Raw genomic sequence first — 20,825 nt, 5'->3', positions numbered from 1 at the left:
TGTCATGTCATTTAAAAAGCATTTTCTTAAATTTAGGTAAGCCTAGTTACTAAGTTTAGTCTAGTTTGGTAAAATTGGATAAAAAATGCCATGTAAATGGTGTGATTTAGATTTGAACAGTTGGACAATGCTGTAGTGACTCAATATTCAGAGAATATGTTATCTAGTCATATGAGGATTCTATGTATTAAGACAACTTTGTCTATTCGTCTTAAATTGTGGGTTGGTCCATGCTTTCTGCTAGATATTGAAAAAGTGCCATCACTGTTATGGGAATTACTGTAATGATGTTGTTAATTTATTTCCATGACCTAAATGAATAGCCAATCTCATTATTTTATATGTATATATGATTTTATATGTATATATTCATATGTTTTATATGCTCATTATATGTAGCAGCTTGCAAACAGAAATGATAGTGCTCTTTTTATTATTTAATTTTACATAATAAAATGAATTACTAATAGAAACATAGGATGAACCTACTTAATGAATATTATGAATAATATACAACAGTTTTAAGACTACAATTGGCAGCAATGTCAAACTTTGCAGCCTCTAATAATTTAACTGCCTTAATTCTATAAAGAAATGGTTGAAAATCAGATCAGCGTGTAAACATGCTAAACACGGCAACTAAACACATACATTTTAATGACAGGGCATTTTCGTTTAAACTGAAGGAATACTGTTTCTTAATACTGAACGAGTTATCCAAACAAGGTACATAATCAGCAAATATAAAGCCTAAATTTCTAGTGATGACCCCCGTTTTAATTGAATACGAGTTACATATTTCCTTGAACGTTGTGAAATAAGGTTTGCCTTCATAACTGTAACATAACCAGTGGCATAGCCCACAACATGACAAACCAAAGTAAGAAACTGCGACAAATTTGCTGAACGTTATTTCTTCGGCGATGTCTGTGAGCACGTCAAACTTACACCGTTTACACAACACACACAGGTCCAAATAAACTCCGTGGTTATATTTGCAAATTGTAGCCCTGTTATATACGCAAATACACACTAAATCTGATTCTACACCATTACAATGCTGGGGAGGCACGTGTCAAATCGAAGAAGAGTTGATGTCTCGATAATTATTTGAAGAAATAGTAGCTATTTGATTAAAATGATAAAGAATCTTCAGCCTGCAAATTTAGATAAAATATGAATATCAAATAAATTGAAACCGAACTGTAACGTTTATGATTTTGATCATTTATATATTAAATTACTTATTATATAATGCATTGAGCATGAATATAGGCATGAAAATATATTTCGTGACTATTTAAATAGCACAAACTAGTGATCTGTTAAACATTAAATAATGTAATAAGGTTGATAAAAAAAAAAAAAAAAATTATAATGAACGTTATTTTAAGGTGGTAACAACTGAACGTATCCACGTATTTCTGTGAAAAAAAAAAAAAAAAAATCAATTTGTATACCAAAAGAGGGCGCACTCATTTTTTTTTTTTTAAACCAAATCAAGAGATGCATACCATCAAAGACCAAAGGAAGAAAATGAAATATAGGCTTAAAATAGTATATAAGCAGTCAAGTTATAAATGATAGGGTTCACATATCCTGAAATTGTTTTTTCGTTGTCTTCAGCCTGCGCAGCAAACCACCAGCAGCTAAATATCTTGGAGAGTCAAACAAAGTGTATAAATGTTAGGCTACTTTGTTTAATGAAGGCAATCAAATCTTGCCACTGAGCTCTGCAGAATCAACACCGATGACCTGCTCTTACATTAGCAAACTGTGTACCGCTATTAGCTACATAAACTAGAGCTCAGGTAAACAAATTAATTCAAAACAGGCAAAAACATTTACACGTTTTGATCTGGCCCATATTATTGTCGTCCTTGATTCGTTCATATTTTATCTTTTTTATAGATTTATAGGCTGTATTTTTTTTTTTTTAAATACAGCCAACTGGCCTTTTACAAATACTTTTTAATGATTTAATGATCAGTTAAAAATTTTGTTTATTGGAAATAATTGGGCTTTTTGAAAGAAAAAAGAACTAAATGGGGGGGAAAAAAACCATAACAATGAATAAAACATAAAGAGATTATGCAATTAAAATCGATTACAGTCGACTGTTCATAATAAATGCTGCTTGTGAATTACGAAAAAAAAAAAAACAAAAAAAAAAAAAAAAACAACAACACTTGGACAGTTGATTAATCTGAATAAAGACCATATACTTGAATCCAGAGCTGTTGGCATTCTTAAATCCGTTCTTCCCAATTTTATCTGGATGTGATTTCAAACCACTCCTCTCACAGCAGTCCAAACTTCTATTCCCCCCTTTCTCTCGCTGGAATACAATAAGATTAGGATATAATGAATCTTTTCAAATGGGGCTGCTCTTTTCAAGCTGCGCAGGTGTACAATAGGGGGGCAAATGGAGAAGTCTCACGCCTAGGTGTGAGCAGATTATTCAAATAGGGGCCGAGTGAAGCAGTAGGGATTGGAGGCTCGCCCGGGCGCACAGAGCTATATCACAGCGTTAAGAGCCAGCAGCAGGCGTCATTTCAACTGCAGTCATCTCAGAAACACACACACACACACATGCGCCAGCTCTTGACAGGAGGAGAGCACAACGACGACACGAGTGTATCCCGTGGTCCCCAACAACCACCTTTGGCTGCCAAAGGACACACAATACCAGCATTTCTCGTGTGGGGAAGCGTTTTGAAAAGTAGACCAAGTTTTTTCCAGGATGCTCGGTGCTGTCAAAATGGAGGGACACGAACACGCAGCAGACTGGAGCGCTTACTACGGAGAGCCCGAGGTGGGTAACTCACCTAAATAAATATATATGTATTTTTTTCTCCTCGTCGAAATCCGATCCGGTTTTATACAACTCAATATTAGCCCTGAGATAATATTAACTTTGAGATCAAATATTGACTTGAGGCGCCTCCAAATCCTCCCCCATCATCTCGACGCCCTGCACTATCCTAACAAAGTTGTGCTTGACATGCAATGCAAACTTTTCATTTCCAATTATGGATACCGACGAATACATTGGGTTTTATTATTCAACAACATCGGGCGTCCAGAAGCGAAAATAACCGGGCATTTGACTTTTGAACAAATCTAGCTACTATTCTTGGTTTTAAATTTCTGAGCGGCGCGGTAATATCGACTCAACAGCGTTTTGCTGAGATAAAAAAAAAACCCATGAAAACAGACTTTAGATTTAGTAGCTAACACTCTTATGACATGATTCTAAATATCTCCAGATTAAGTCGTTTTTAAAACCCCAACTAAACGAGCTATTTAATAAAAAAAGTTCTAAATTCAACTATTAATGGGCTATAGCCTAATAATTAAAGAACCTTTAGGAAACCCTGTTTTTTATGTTTTTCTTTCTATGTTTGCCAAGCCAAATTATTCTAAATTTTTTGTCTGATTTCTTTCGCAGTGTTACACTTCGGTCAGCAACATGAACACTGGACTGGGAATGAACTCCATGAACACTTACATGACTATGTCTGGAATGAGTTCGACTGCAAACATGACAGCGGCAAACAGCATGAACATGTCCTATGTCAACACGGGTATGAGTCCTTCAATGACAGGCATGTCCCCCGGTGCTGGAGCGATGGCCGGCATGGGTGCGGGTATGACGGGCATGAGCGCAGCCCTGAGCCCGACCATGAGCCCCATGGCAGCGCAAGCGCCCTCCATGAATGCCTTGACCTCGTACAGCAATATGAACGCTATGAGCCCCATGTATGGCCAGTCGAACATAAACAGATCGAGGGACCCGAAGACCTACCGGAGGAGCTACACGCACGCCAAGCCACCCTACTCGTACATTTCTCTAATAACCATGGCCATCCAGCAGTCACCCAGTAAGATGCTGACCCTCAGTGAGATCTATCAGTGGATAATGGACCTTTTCCCTTTTTACCGACAGAACCAGCAGCGCTGGCAGAACTCTATCCGCCACTCGCTGTCCTTCAACGACTGTTTCCTGAAAGTTCCGCGCTCCCCGGATAAGCCAGGCAAAGGTTCGTTTTGGACCCTTCATCCCGATTCCGGGAACATGTTCGAAAACGGCTGCTATCTGAGAAGGCAAAAGCGCTTCAAGTGCGACAAGAAACTAAGCAAGGAGCCGGGTCGGAAAACATCGGAGGGCGGATCGAACAGCAGCTCCGAGAGCTGCAACGGGAACGAATCTCCTCATTCCAACTCGTCCAGCAACGAGCACAAAAGATCCCTGTCTGACATGAAGTCGGGTCAGGGTCTGAGCCCGGAGCACGCAGCCTCGCCGACCTCCCAAGCGCAGCATCTCCTAGCTCAACACCACTCTGTTTTGACGCATGAAGGACACCTGAAGCCAGAACATCACTATTCCTTCAATCACCCCTTCTCCATCAACAACCTCATGTCCTCGGAGCAACAGCATCACAAAATGGACCTAAAGACATATGAGCAAGTGATGCATTACGGTTACGGCTCTCCGATGGCCGGCGCGTTATCCATGGGTTCCATGGCCAGCAAAGCGGGCCTGGATTCGCCAGACACATCCTATTACCAAGGTGTGTACTCCAGGCCCATCCTGAACTCTTCCTAAACCCTCACGGACCTTGTGACAATTTGTACATTTGTAAAATGGTTGTGTATATGTATTCTGATTTTTGACGTTTCCCGTTAATTTAGATGTTCATTAGTAATTATTTTGTAAAAGACATGTTGACAATGTGACGAACTCTTCGAGGCGGCTTTTGAAAATGGACCAAAATGACACCGAAGGACTGCGGACGGATTGAACTTCTTCAATCACCTGTGTAAACTTATTTATGGCTTGTAAATGTGTATTCTTGTAGTTGATGACAAGAACAGAATCTATATTAAAGTGTTATTTGGAATTTTTCTCAATTCTGATTTTCACTCATTTTTTTTGTGCTATTATGTTGTCAACAACAACAAAAATAATAAGTGTCATTTTGCTCAACGAATTATCAATGCATTTGCACATATGAACCACTTGTTACTTGTGACGCTACACATTTATTCAATATGCCACAGTTAAATTATTTTGATTGAATTAATCTGATTGAAATGTTCTTGAATTTCTTTGCAATTTCAACCCTGAACTAAATTAATATCAACAATAAAAACAGAACAATAGAAAATAGACCAAGAAATTAGGTTGTTTTGATAAATGAAATAAGCGTTTAATTATATACATTTAGAAACGCTGATCAATGCCCTAAATATTTAGCATTAAACTTACAAATGATGCTTTTCATTTCTTGAAAGATGTGTTGCATTTTACGTAAAAAAACGGCATTAGCCTTTGAAATCATTTTTTTCTCCATCACGACAATTAAATGTAGCCTAGCGTTGTGTTCAGAAACCCATGTTAAACACCACGCAGGCTTCGCAAATTATAATAGCATATATAACAATATATAAAATAGGCTACACGTTGTTTATTTATACATGCACAATATATATTTACATATATATAAAAAATTAGACATATCAAACGCTCTCTATCGCTCTATTTTGATATAGCAACAAATATAAGATGAGCATCTTGAGCAATAACAGACATAAATAACACTCGATCCCATTTCTGAACTCTTCTGTCATCTTTATGAAGTCTCTCGTTTCTTTTCGACATATGAATAAAACGTGAGACCCCATTTATGTAAAAATAAATAAATAACTATCAGGAAAAATACATCCTATTAACTAAAAAGAGAAAGTGAAATATTTGAGTGGGTGGGCATATTTGACAGTCACCGCATTGATGTTCTGTCACAAATAAGGAAGCTGTGTTACAGGCTTTCCCCTTTTAATAGTAAACTTGCAGATCAAGAAGTCATCTGTGTCCAACAAATCATCCCCTGGGGTATCACACGAATGTGTACACGGAGAAAATTCTCCTTCAACTTGAATAATGGCAAAGAAGGCCTGGTTTTGTTACCTCTGTGTTTTTAGTTCTCAGTCCATTCCATTGTATTTCAAACCCCCATGATCTGCGAATAAACAAAAACTGGTAAACAATGAAAAAGGCGGTATTAATACATATAGGATGTGTACATGAGCAATCAAATCACACGAGTGTAAACTTTGAATAAGAGCACGTCACTTCTAGGTAAATTTACACAGAAATTAAATTTCGGTGCCCCTCGTTTTAGACATAATGCTAGGCTGAATTTTTATAGCGCACTGATCGATATCTTGGTAAAATAATCATTTTTTTTTAAACTAGCGGGGCAGTGAAATCTTTGCTTTGTTGCTAAAGTCAACAGTGACAGAGTTTGAGCTCAAATAAATGCCGTGAGGCTTCCAGCCCTGTGCAGAAGGCAGCGGGAGAGGCTACGATTATCGTGCTGCAGACTCCAGGTACGAACATTTTCATGATTAAATCCAGCTCGCGATGCATGCTGTGTGTTTCGCTTAATGGGGATTTCGTATAGGAGGTTTCTGCGATTTCACGGCAATAGAGTTGGACGCTTGAACAGACACAACTCAAGTGCTGATGTTAAGGGGCTCTTTCAGCCGACTGTCAGATGGCTATTCCAGCTGATTGATGCCAATGATACTGGAGAAGAAATGCATTGGTTTCGCCGTGCCAATAACCGATGCCCATCAAATGGAGTTCAGGTATAGCAATGGTGTTTTTCATCGGGCAAACTTTCCGTCGAGATAAACGCGTAGGCTATGCGACGAAATGATCAGTGCAGATAAAGGATTTTATGCATGTTGGCTACGAAAGCTAAAAGTTCGACATATTCAGTTATTTTCGCCAGCCAAGACGCAAATGTTGCCGACGAATTTCTGGCGTGTTTTTCCAGAGACACAAATGACAACAGCCCTCAACATGAGCATAACATTGAGCAGCTTTATGTTTGACAGCAGACTAAATAAGTATTAACACGACAATCTGCAGACAGATTAGGTTTACCCTCGCGTAATAAAAAGAGAAAAAGGAAGGGTAGCTACTCCGATTGTTTCCCTTACGATTCTGCACAATGCTATCAAATAATCATCATTATCAGCAACAACGATAATAATAATTACAATAACAATAATAATCGTTATATTACCCTTATTTTCTTGTGGCTATGTGAGTATTTAAAACAGGAGGCCTGGAATGAAAACTCCCAGATGCTTTAGGGTACTTTCAAGGATATAAAAGTGAGATCTAAAAATATATTTCGATAGCTAATACCTAGATATAAATTCTTGGTTCTTGCAAACACCGTGGGCATTTTAAAAAAGCTATAAATGAAAAAGAATTAAAACCTAAAATCAAACTATTTTTGCTGTTATAGCAACGAGATCAGCTTTCCCCCTGCGTGTTTTCCCTTCTCATTTAGCTAACCCTGTTTAATTACTTTTCGTTGGAGTCGTCCAATTTGCATATCATACTGCAAATGAAAGCCAGAATGTAAACAACTGATCCTCAAAATTCTCATTAAGAGTATGAAGTTTCTCAAGGAGAGCAATGGGCATCATCACCTCAACTTTAAAGTGCGTCACATACAAACATACTTCACATAATGCAGGCCTAATGGTTAACAAATTTGAATTATTTTTATTTATTTTCCCTTTATTTCCTAAGTTGAATGCACATTGACTGATATTGATATATAAACTACTAATTTATTGCTAGCTAATTTTGTAATGGAATCAAAAAATAAAATACACAAATAAAATAGTTTGACCTGAATTGCATGAACGTGTATCTAAACTAGTACATCGGGTCATCTAAATGGCTTTAGCCCGTATTTTGCTCTATACTCAGTGCTGGAACACCCAAGTGGAGCTGGTCTCCAGGGAGATCTGCGGGACACCCATCTTACAAGCTGTAATGCCGCTTTAGCCCATTGCTGGGGAGGGACCGTTCGCACTACCCCGATTTAAGACCAAATACTCTTAATCCTGCTGCTGTCCCACACTATATTAATGCACAACACAGACGCCTAATCTACGCCCTAAAGTTAGAAAGGCAGTTTCACTGCAATATGCCGAATAGGATTAGGTTAGTCTTTGTAATAGTCTTTAAGGCATTTTAAACGCTGCGCAATACGATTACATGTAAAACTAGTCAAAATGGTCCCCCCAAAACAGATTTTTAAAAATAGCTATAAATGCATATACATGACAACAGTAATAGGTAATAATAATAAATCCATGTAGGCTAATATTTCTATATAGCCTAAAGTGCTGGATGAAATGAAATTATTAATATAGTTATTTTCCAATTTTAAGCGTAACAAAATTTTGAATGTAAAACTCGCGATTTTCTTTTTTCTTGTGTTGTTGCTAATACTTACATATTTATGTACTGTTCTACATATATGACAGAAAACACAGGAGAGCACACGCTTTATTTCCGAAATATGACCTTGAACTGGTTTTGTACTTTGGGAAAACGTTAGTTTTCCCCCCAAAACAAACCATTAAAAAGTAACAAGAGTTTTTCGTTTTCTTTTTTATATCATAAAATGTGGAGTATGCTTTTATATCACCTTTACACTACTTATTCTTAGTTACCTTAATAAATAAAATTATTCAACTATAAAATAATTTCATCTGAGTAATATAAGCACGAACAGACACGTCTCTGTTTCTGTAAGTCAATAACCTGATCAAATTTGTTAAGATGCATTCCACACAGTAAAATCTAGCGCTATAATTCACCACATATATTTCTTTGGCTGGAGTAATGCATGTTTTCTGACATTAATGCAGTGCAAAATATGTTTGCATGTAGTGTGAGACAATGCATGCTATCTAAACCCTTAATATGACATAAATACATTGGAGATATTCATGATGAAGTTTGTGATTACTGTATCAATATGATAAGAGCTGATTTATTTTCTAAATAAAACACTCATGAGCATTTCCTATCATGCAGAAGAGGTAATTAATGTGATGAGAGTAGGTGGCATTGTTTTGACATGAATCATCACCAGATGTTTTTCTTTTTTGTTTTGTCTCACATTGCTTTTTAATGTCATGTACATGCCCAACCCTTCAAACACTGAATAGGAACATTGTCTATTATTCTTTAGCTTTAAAAGGCTGTATGATTGTCTAGAAGCTGTTGTTAAATGGTTGCTGTCAGGGTGTTGTGGTCGGAGAATCTGGCCGAATGCAGCGGAAATAGTGTAAGAGCGTGATGGGTCAGGCCTGTGTTCACACTCATCCAACAGCTTGGTGTGAAATTCTTGCTGAGACCTACAGGCCAAACCACATGTCCATTCAACAAACCCATTCGCCCCATTCACTGCTTAAACATAAGCATCTTTTAGGGATAAAATTGCCTGGATAAATGCCAGATTCCATTTTATGGCTGAAATAAGTAGGATATTAAATAAGAAATGACAGCGAGAGGCTCTTAGCTGTCTCACATACATTAACATACATATGTACATGGTATGGATGCCAACAGTTCACAGACTTGCCTAACGTTTCTTGCGGTCAAATGCTGTGGGTAAAACCTAAGTCACTGGGAAGGACACTTGACTCATTAAATCTTAATGAAAGCAATAAACACAGACGCCAGCAATTCATTCAGACCTCCAAACCAATCTCCATTTCTCACCAAAGGCAAACAAGCCCAGATGCCCCGGCGTGATTCCCTGCATAACAAAAGCGAATCAGATTGTGTCCTGCATGTGTTCCCAGTGCCGAAATGGTAAAGGCGATAGGTTATTCCAAGATAGAGCTTGTCCAATTTATTGTACGTGAGAGGAGTATGTCACAAAGGTGATTTCTGCATTTTTTTTTTTTTTTTAACGTTGAGGAGCTTGTAGTTTAGAGGGTGATGGACATACTCATTCAACATTCATGAGAATCTTTTTCCTCAGGCATTCATGCACACACAAAAATAATCTGGATTTATGTGTTGTGTGGTGATGCCTCCTTATGTTTATTACAACATCTGCATATGGGATACTGGATGAAGATGACAGTTTATAAAGCTCCTTTATAAACAGTGTGCACTTCTGTATTCAAATCATTTGTCTGGTAAACCACTTAACAAAAACAGACATGAGCAAACGTGATGGGAGAGCAAATTCCAGTTGATGTTCTTTCATTTGATCAAATATCTCTTGATGTTGTTCGCCGCCATGGGCAAATTTAACCTGCTAGTAAATACATAACCAACAACTCCACAGTGTCCCCAGAGACCCCATAGCAAGAGCTCTTAAAGTAAATCCCCCAACTCAGACCTAAATAATTCACCAACCCTTTCTCAAACTAAAGGCAATCTTCAGTTTAATCCAGTATAAATGCATTTATCACAAAGAGATTAATGTCTGGGTGTTGCCTGTTTAAGGGCCCCGAGGAGCCTCTGCTACGATTACTCTCAGATGCTACACAGTAGTGGTCCCCTGACACACAATGTTTAACCCCTCTCCTCACGCTGACAGCGACATAGCAGACAGTTTAATTCAATTTCCTGTCAGATCAAGAGCTTCCTCCTTTGTTGTGGCTGATTTATTATCAGCGAACATGTCTTTGTTTTCCAATTTACAGAAGCGATGACAATAGCATCAATTAGTGAGAACGTTAACAAGGCCCCTTAGCCACATTAAAAGCTATAATAACCGTATGAAGTGCATGTTTAACAGTTATACAAAAACAATTGTGAATTGCTGATTCCCATGTTGTGAAGCAAAAAATCTATTTAAAAAAAAAAAAATCCATGAAATAGAGTGCATTAGTGCTCCTCCACTAAGTGTTGGTTTCAATTCATTTTTCCCACAGGGATTTTAATAAAAAGTCTTCTTTAAAGTGTTATAAACAATGAACAAAGCCACAACATTTTTATTTGAATCACAACATACTTTTATTTGAAGCAAAAAAGTATTTGAAAATCGCACAAAAAGACAAATGTACTTAATGTCTTTAGTGAGGGAAAGAACTACAATCTCATGCATTGCTAATGACAAACGAATTTAAAATGATGGTGAAATATGTATATATATGCTTAAATTTATGACTGAAACAAACACTCTGTAAAAAAGAATTGTTGGTTTAACTTAAAAAAGTAAGTTACTTGGTTGCCTTAAAATTTTGAGTTAATTTAAATTAAAAATTTGAGTTAATACAATGAAGGCGACTGGTTTAATCAACAGAAACTCAAAATATTATGTTATCTGAACTACATTAATTAATTAAGTTGATGTGACAAAAGAAAAAAATGTTTTGATAACAAATCATGAAAATAATTTTTTACAGTGTATATATACACAAATAGTAAAGTATTTTGAGAGCATAGGGAGGCGATTCCATCATTCCAGTTCCTTCATGGGAAAGCATTGGTCACACTTTATATTTGGTGTCCTTAAATACTATACACTTACATAAAAAAATAAGTACAATGTACTTATTGTGTCCATATTGTATTTCAAAACACTTGTTCTACTATTGAGGTGGGATACGGGTAAGGTTAGGGACATGTGTGGTGGTATGGGTGGGTTTAAGAGTAGGTTAAGGGTCAACAATCTAATTACAGATGTAATTACAGAAAATAATTACATATGTAATTATATGCAGGTATTTTTAAAATCTAAGTACAATGTTAAAACATGTATGTACATAGTAAGTGCATTGTATCAAATGATAAATTTAAATTTAAGTACATAGTATAAGGACACCTAATATAAAGTGGGACCAAATTGTTTTCTGCAGAGCTCTTTTGGCATGATTTGCTTGCCACAACTCTCTGATTGGTGGAATTTTCTGTACAGCATCATGGGTAATGTAGTTTTTCACCACAAATTCTGCGGTTAAACATGATTATTTTAAATTTAGTTGAAATAATGCAAACAGATGGCTTCAACATAAGCATATAGCATCAATTTACAACCTCTGAACTTATCAATAAAAATCAGTATCTCTATGGAAAAAAATTAATGAAATTGTTACTTCCGAAACTCAACTGTTGCACTCTAGTTTTGGGGGGAAAAAAGTGAAAAAAAAAAAAAAAAGATTTAAAAGAGTCAAAAAACTGTCGCTGTAACATTTTGCAGGTCTTTGTTTGGTAGGCTATTACTATCAACAACAGTTACCATAACTGTGTATTAGGAAGTTTAAAAGGCTCAACCCATCATTGAGGTCAGTCTTCCCATAGACCGTTCTACAACCAGTGCAAACCTATACCGATGCAAATCATCTACAGAGCCATTTTTACATGCAAAGCAAAGCATTGTTGGAGGATGCCTCGCAATGATGCCACCTTTAAAGCAAATAAGATGATGGATATGAGCAGGGAGACATCTACGAGACTCCGTTCATAATCTAAACAAATGCATGTGCCTTTTATGCGATAGGCTTAGACTCATATTGCCTTCACAATGCAAATGCTCTCTCTGTTGAAGCTATAGAAAAAGGGAAAGATGGGAATAAGGAAGATGAATTATTTAGCATTTGCAGTGCCCTTTGATGGTAACGGACAAGAACAACAATAGGGTTTACAATTAATTTCAGATGTTAAATGGTGCTTGACGTAACAGCTATGTCCTTTGTGACATTTAGGATTTGTTGTATGGGTTGGGAAAATGTTGCACGGTACTCAAAAGAGACACAAAAATTTCACTTTCCAAAGGGAAAGGTTGGAAAGTGTTTGACACATAAACAGAAAATGTCAACTGAACAGTTTGGCGTTTCTGCCAGAGTAATATCCAACAGAATATGAATTTCAATATGCTCTTTTTGGACTTGAAAAATGCTCACAATGCTGACTTTTCACCACATCAGACTAGAACATTAACTAAGTTTATTTAGTCTAGATTGCGAGTCATCTGCGGCATGTTTCTAAAATATAATAGCCGACAATTGAGGAGCTCACGGCCGAAGTCGAGGGTATAATTGCTAGGAAACATCTTACTGAACAGTTGGCGATAAACGTAGTCAGCCCCCTCCTCGGCTTAAAGCAATTAATTCAGGCACCCTGACATCAACTCTCCAATCCTCTGACAGCTTGGAGCCCAAATCAAAATGCTAGTTCTCCTGGGAACAGCAGAAGATAGCCGGCTCTTTTCTGGACTGTTTGCTCACTGGGCCTGAGAGCAATCTTCCTTGCCGAATGAAATGCAAGGACACAAACAATGTGCCGGCGAGAGAATGGAAGACGGGGAATGAACAGTTTGGACTATTTGCTCAGCAGAAGGGCAGTCACAATAGCTGGCCCATAGCTTTCCCATGCATCAAGCCTCTTAGACTTAGGGCTCCTTTGTTGCTTGGTTTCGTTCAGATAAGAGTCCAGCTGCCCCATGTGTTTAACTCTCATTGTATGTTGTACTGTATGGCCATTTAGATACTTTTGCATGGCTTTTCATGATTTCGGGAACAAACACGCTCATGCTAGATGCTGTGCATATATCTCCGTGGCCGGGCTTCACCTCTGCATGTGCAGGGGATGGCTGAGGCTAAAAGGGGGTCAAGATTGAGGTTTGAGGACAATGCCTTATCTTGTCAAGTGTAAGGGTTCTGATATGGGGTTTGTGCTAATGATACAGTAGCTCTCTGATCTAGGATGTGTTTCACAAATGAGTGCTAGTAAAAGAAAACAATACGAAATTCACGTGACCGCTTTGAGCATAAAGTAAAAAGAAGGAGGGGTGATAATGCGATGGCTACTTCATGTGCTTCTTTGTTGTGACTGCACACTGTAAAAATAGCAACACATAACGGTTACAATAAGGTCTCATTTGTTAACATGAACTAGTAATGAGCAATATATTTTCATAGCATTTGATAATGTTAATGAACTATTGTATTTAATTAACTGTTTGTTCATATTAGTTCAGAGTACATTAACTACACTCAAAAAATGATTTTACGAAACTGTTCAGTTTATTTAAAAAAAAAAATAATTTTCATTTAACACCATTGTATTAGGTTTCTCATTCAAATAATTGGATTGTGTTAAACTGACTTAATACAGTTGCGTTTTGGCTCAACTCAACATTTTCATTTTGAAAGAACGTTTCAATTAAGTAGGCCAAAAATAACATTTAATGCTTGTTCAGTTTACTTAAGTAAATGAAGTTAATCCAACACAATTCTTTTCAACCACTTTACTTAATCCATTTGAGTGGAGAGTTGTTTTAATAATAAAAAATGGATGGCATGCCATGGATGTAACAAAACCGTCTTCTGGCTAAGGCCTAACAATAAAAGTCTTTACAGAGTAAAGATTTTGTATAAACTATTTTTGTTAGATAACATTTGTAAAAGTTATTTAATTGTACTTGAATGTATTCACTAAATAAACTTATCAATAAAACTGGATTACTTGCTTTAATTTTTGTTTGATATTAATTTTAGGATAGTTTTGGACAAAATTAAGAATGTTAACCTGATTCAACTAAATGGAATTGAATTAACCTTATGTAATAAACTTAAGCTTACTGAAATAAATAATATTAATTATAGTTTTTTTCAACTGCTTACACACATTTTCAAAATGTTGCCTCTTTTTTTTCCAAAACTTTACACACAAATCCAAGAATTGCACACACAAAATGCAACATGCCTCACATCTCTCTGCATTCAAAATATCACAAACACATCTCAAAAGCAAACATTTGTCTTACATCGCAAACACCATAATATTCTATTTTTGGATATATCATATACACACAGTTATTCAAAACCTAAAGCTCTTCTTTCATGAGCTCCTATGTACATTTCTGTACAAGATTAAAAAGTAATTGGCAGAGAGATGTTGAAAAATTCATGGTAAACATGAAAGCAAGATTGAATCCAAACAATTTTTTTTTTTACTGTAAGCATTTGTGGTTGTGAAATACAGTAATACAGTATTACAGTACGAAAGAAAAGAAATACCTCAACCATGCGTAGTTGGACAGAAACAATGGTTGTGTTTGAAAAAGGAAATCAAGATACTTCCTGTTAGATTTTTGAGAATTGTGTGTTGTGTTTTGCAAAAAGCGTTTTATGAAATTGAAAGCTGAGTCGAAGGCCGAGAATTAGCGTATGGTTTTGCAGATTTGGCGTGTGGTTCTGGTGTTTGAGTGTCAGGTTTTAGAAATTGTGTGACAAGTAAGGATTTTGTGTGTAAGCAGTTGAAAAAAAACTGTAAATGCAACATAACCCAGTTACATGGAACCTGTTGACATAAAAAAAGTTAAGTAAATCCAACATATCATATTTTTGAGTAATGTTAACAGATACACCTTTTACTCTTACAAAATGTAGTAGCAAATGTTGAAATTAAGATTAATACATTCTCTGGAAGAATTGTTCATTGTTAGTCCATGTTAACTAACCTTACTTGTAAAGTGTTACTCACATAACTGTTAACATAAGCTCCATCTCATTTAACCCTTAAAAAGAGGCATAATTTTTAGGTGAACTGACCACATATTTTTTACACTGCAGTATGCAATCTGCTCTTTTTGTATTAACTTTTTTGACTATTTGGGTTTGGGTCTTCTCTTAAAAATCCTCTGTACCTCACACACATCAGCCTTTAGTCAGTTTAAATTAAAGTGCGTTGATCTTGAAGTGAGTTTTTTTGTTCATGAACACATCAGAAAAAGAATCTGGACATCTTAGGCAGCAAGATAACTGAATATGAGAAGAGTCCGTTTCATTCTTTTTATGGCTCAGACTAATACTAATGCATTAGCACATAACGCAGTTTAAGAGGATGGGATCTCATAAAAGATGACAGATTTTACTGCTTGATCAAAAGGATGTTGGATTTTAACAAAACCAAAAACAGTTAGTGACTTAAAAAAGAAAAAGTACAAAGATTTGTTTGTGTTTTTATTTCACATGCAAGCATGCGAGTGCAAGTATGTACGCATGCACATTTGCGCGAGTGTGTGTGAACAGGTCGTGTGTGGGATGGTGCAGGCTTACGCTTCACTGATAGTAAAGTAAAGCTCTGTTCATGGCTTTTCAGCACTTCTTTAAGTTGCCACCACTGTGTAATTTATGGGTGCTGAGAATCGCTGTGTTGAAACATGACGCAGATCTCTACTGCACAGAAATAGCTGAGAACGACTGACTCATATAAGATGAAACACACAAAATCTGGGTGATTAGCAAGTACCGGAACATGCCAAGGATATGGCTATGGGAACACACACGAATAAAAACACACCCTGTTGAAGGGCTGTTGCGTATACCCGAGTGAGACTTGCTAAAATAAACGTAAAAGTGATACAGTACTTTCTTCATGCATTAACTGAGAGACCACGAGCTGTGAAATGTATGAGTAATAAGTTTATTTAGGTATTATGATATGAGAAATGCAGAAAAAAGGGCCAGGTGGTATGTCCCAAGAGTATAAAATTAATAAAATGATTTCTGTTAAATTCTGCCAATTTTCCAGAAATTAATTATTTGACACGGTGATGGATTTACGTATTGAATTGCATTTGCGAGGTTTTTACATGTAAAGAAAATAGACAGACAGACGATAAAAAGATCCCACTTGTCTTTGCAATTCCATGTATTTCCAGCAATTTTCCAAAATGAAATTCCATTATTTTGAGAAATGCTGAATTATAACAGCTCGACTACATAGTACATGGTCTCAAAAAGACCAACAAAAAGGCCAAACATTATAATCTGTGTCTCTTCAAACGTTCCTTTCGCTCTCACTCAGGTCTGGTCTCAAAGAGAACACTAGAGATAAGACACGGCCACACAATGTCCCCTCAGTAGGTCTCATTGACCGGCCCATGGCACCGGCCAGGTATGCCAGCAATGTTTAACCAGCTATCCATCTTCTACCTGCTGCTGGTAAACAGGCACCTTTGTTTAAAGCTCATACGGTTAGGGCCTGCTCTGACTCAACAAATGAACTATTTATTTCCCCATTGGCCCGGGCTCAGGAAATATGCCTCTTTATAATCCGCTTTTTATTTCTCTGACAGGAGCAGTGTGGTAATGCATGTCTGTGTGTGGGTGGGAGTTTCATCAGGGGAATGGGGGCACATGGTCTGGTTAACTAGTGATTTTCGTGGTGAACTCCTGTTCCAGGCTCTTATCATTAGCGTCCAGGGTGAACAAACAAACAGTGTGTGGTGTAAATCTGGCGGGGTGTCTGAACATTGTGGGTTCAGTCATGTTTCTACGTATAACTGAAGTTAAAGCAGTATTGTGCATTTAACACAACCTGTATTTTTGCAGGTTTGCTATTTCATTTGACTGACCATATTGCAATACAAAATAATGAATAAACAATATTTGTTTTAAAGCAATTAATTTCACTATAACTAATATGACAAGGCAAAGGTAACTCACAAATACAAAACTGAACCTCAGACCTACATTTAAATAGCCAGGGTATTTGAACTGTGCTGACTTACTTAGTTTTTTCAGCCTCTTCCTAACATTTTTGATCAATATATGACTTTGTTGTTAGGAATGATTAACTACAGATATACTACAACTGAAGCCTTACTGATAAAGTGCTCATTAGTTTCTGAGACTAAATATTTCTGCATTAGCTGTACTTATAAACCCTATTTCTACACTACTAAAAATAAAGGTGCTTTATTGGCACCTATGGTTACATGAAGAACCTTTAACATCCAATGCACCTTTCCAATGCGCAAAAGGGTCTTTATAGTGGAAAAAGGTCTTTTAGATTATTAAAATTTTCTTTACACTAAAAAAAAAAAAAAAAGGTTCTTTTAAGAACTGTTCACTTAAAGGTTCTTTGGGGAACCAAAAAGTTTTTTGTTTTTCTTTTCTCAATGCATAGCCACAATAAACCCTTTATTTTTAAGAGTGTATACGTTAGGGAATTGTATGGTGGGTAATCGGGGTCTTTGGAACAAACAACAAGTTCAGGCAGAAGTAAAATCAGAGTAATCTCAGTATCTTTTCACTGCGGGATTGTGGTTCAGTCAACTTAAAGGGATGGTTCACCCAAAAATCCCATGATTTACTCACCCTCAAGCCATCCTAGGTGTATATGACTATCTTCTTTCAGATGAACACAATCAGAGTTATATATATATATAAAAAATATCCTGGTTTTTTCCATGCTTTATAATGGGAGTGAATTTTAACTAGGATTTTGAAGCCCAAAAAAGCACATCAATCCATCATAAAAGTAATCGGCTCCAGGGGGTTAAAAGATTAGTTGACTTTAAAATGAAAATTAGCCCAAGATTTACTCATCCTCAAGCCATCCTAGGTGTATATGACTTTCTTCTTTCTGATGAACACAATCTGAGTTACATAAATAAAGGCATTCTGAATTGAAGCAATGTGTTTTTGTAAGAAAAATATCCATAATTATAACTTTATAGACTATAATTGCTAGATTCCGGTAACATCCATCTGCACGTTCACGAGAGTCGAGTTCCGCGTATGACGTAGAATGTAGGTGTAGCGTAAGCTTAGGTGACAGTAGATGCCTCTCGCGGATCAAAAAAAACAAACAAAAAAAAAAAAAAAAAAAAAAAATAGGACTGGTCAACAAACTCAAGCTCCTCTGACATTTTTCTTTAAATATTCTCGTTTTCTTATTTTTAGAGACTTATAATTTCTGTGTTTTGTTTTGCTCTATCCTCTGTGCTTCCGCGTTCATCAATACATCATGTGTCAGTTCAAAATTCACTCTTCTGCCGGAATATGGATATTTTTCTTAGAAAAACCCATCGCTTCACTTCAGAAGGCCTTTATTCACCCCCTGGAGTTGAATGGATTACTTTTATGATGGATGGACGTGCTTTTTTGGGCTTCAAAATCTCAGTTACTATTCACTCCCATTATAAAGCTTGGAAGCTCCATAATTTTTAATATAACTCTGATTGTGTTCGTCTGAAAGAAGAAAGTCATATACACCTAGGATGGCTTGAGGGTGAGTAAATTATGGGATCATTTTCATTTTTGGGTGAACTATCCCTTTAATTCTTTAAAGAGGAATGTGGTCCATGTTAGCATAAATGACTTTAACTTCTATTATCCCTCCCAAGTTCTCAAACAAGACCCTGATAGTTGCTGCAATATGTTTAAGACTTGGTTTCAACGTGTTTTGTGAAATACACATTTTTAGTCAACTATAATATTATTCTACGTGAGTAAAGTTACACATTCTCTCTTCAACTGCATAACTTCAAATAATACTTCCATACACTTTACAATAATTTTACACTGTAATCATGTTGAGTATGCTCTTCTTTTTAGAACCAATCAGCAGCCCTCTTCACTGTCATGCCATGCCTCTTCACCATGTGGCAACTGCTGGTTCAACCCGTTCTATCAACCACGTTCACCTGCAGCTACCCACAGTCACGTCTGACCTGGATGCATGAGCAAGATAACATTCACATCTGCAACGTCAAGAGAGAGGGGCACAAGGAAGCCTGACATTAATGATTAACAGCGCTAAAAGCCCCTGCTTTTGTATTCCCATGGTGCCGGGGCTATCTGCCGATCATGTGACCTGCACGGAGAAGATTGGGGGAGTGAGCGCAAAAGCAAACACAGGTGTTTGGGCTGGAGTCGGTCGGTGCTGTTAGGGACAACTGCAAACACAGTCTGCCATGCCTGGAGACGCGAGCGCCCGCCCACACCAACAGGACAGCCAACCGGAATCACTGACTCAACTCTGACGGGCTCTGCCTGACATTTCACTTGACAATTAAGGCTCTTCATTGGCCTATTAAAGTCTGCTGTTTTATTACAGTTTGACCTAAGGAGCTATGGATTCTTAATTAAGCATCATAAACAGGCATAGCCATAAACAAATAAATGATGCTTTTTCTTTAAAAACTTTTAGGCCTATGTAGTTTATTTCCTTGTACTTGGATGAACTTTTTTTTTTTTTAAATGCAACCTTAAACAAAATAAACATGTTGTGATCCACAAATGATCATTTTTGTGTATTACATTTTTTTATTATTTTTTTGTAAAAGTCATTTTAGAATCTAAGCTGGCATATTCACTGCAGGTGCAGCAAACAATGTAATGAAGTTGAAGCAGCGGGCACATTTCCTTAATAGTAATTACATTTTGGACTAGAGGTGTTGAAACTGATCCGCGACCAACGTTATCTGGATCAGATATTGGAATTCATTCTCGTGGTCAGGGGAAAAGCGCTTATGAACAACAATTTTACTTGAAAATTGAGTGAACTTACACTGTGATCTTACGCTAAAGTGTGCTGTGAAGTGAACTTCAAGGGTTAGTTCACCCAAAAATGAAAATTCTGTCATTAATTACTCACCCTCATGTCGTTCCACACCCGTAAGACCTTCATTCATCTTCAGAACAAAAATTAAGATATTTTTGATAAAATCCAATGGCTCAGTGAGGCCTCCATTGCCAGCAAGATAATTAACACTTTCAAATGCCCAGAAAGGTACTAAAAATATATTTAAAACAGTTCATGTGACTACAGTGGTTCAACCTTAATGTTATGAAGTGACGAGAATACTTTGTGTGCCAGAAAAACAAATAACGAATTTATTCAACAATATCTAGTGATGGGCAATTTTAAAACACTGCTTCACGAAGCTTGGAAGTTTTACGAAACTTTTGTTTCGAATCAGTGGTTTGGAGAGTGTATCAAACTGCCAAAGTCACATGATTTCAGTAAATGACGCTTCATTATGTCATAAGTGTTTAGAAATTTCAATGGTTCATCACTGGGGGGTGTGGCTTTGGCAGTTTGATATGTGCTCTGAACCACTGATTCGAAACAAAAGATTCGTAAAGCTTTGAAGCTTAATGAAGCAGTGTTTTGAAATCGCCCATCACTAGATATTGTGGAATAAAGTCATTATTTTGTTTTTGTGGAGCACAAAAAGTATTCT

The 20,825-nt window shown here is 36.7% G+C and overlaps 1 protein-coding gene and 1 long non-coding RNA gene across 2 annotated transcripts; both read left to right on the top strand.

Annotated features, from left to right (window-relative positions):
* Positions 1-2,393: 2,393 nt before the first annotated feature.
* Positions 2,394-4,914, top strand: foxa2 (forkhead box A2). Its single transcript, XM_051869066.1, has 2 exons — positions 2,394-2,815; positions 3,452-4,914. The coding sequence occupies exons 1-2, from the start codon at positions 2,744-2,746 to the stop codon at positions 4,607-4,609; spliced, it is 1,230 nt and encodes a 409-aa protein (XP_051725026.1). The 5' UTR covers positions 2,394-2,743; the 3' UTR covers positions 4,610-4,914.
* Positions 4,915-6,115: 1,201 nt separating this feature from the next.
* On the top strand, positions 6,116-19,883 carry LOC127499007 (uncharacterized). The gene is made up of 2 exons (XR_007926015.1): positions 6,116-6,393; positions 19,195-19,883. It is a non-coding gene; the product is annotated as an uncharacterized LOC127499007 (long non-coding RNA).
* The last annotated feature ends 942 nt before the right edge of the window (positions 19,884-20,825 follow it).

This window comes from Ctenopharyngodon idella, chromosome 17 (genome assembly GCF_019924925.1).
Source record: "Ctenopharyngodon idella isolate HZGC_01 chromosome 17, HZGC01, whole genome shotgun sequence".
Taxonomy (NCBI): domain Eukaryota; kingdom Metazoa; phylum Chordata; class Actinopteri; order Cypriniformes; family Xenocyprididae; genus Ctenopharyngodon; species Ctenopharyngodon idella.
This window is presented reverse-complemented; position numbering and strand designations above follow the sequence as displayed.

Bases quoted from the DNA above. Each gene is read 5' to 3' on its own strand.
- foxa2 (XM_051869066.1), top strand. From the start codon at position 2,744: ATGCTCGGTGCTGTCAAAATGGAGGGACACGAACACGCAGCAGACTGG. The intron at 2,816-3,451 runs GTGGGTAACTCA...TTTCTTTCGCAG, and splicing joins CTTACTACGGAGAGCCCGAG to TGTTACACTTCGGTCAGCAA.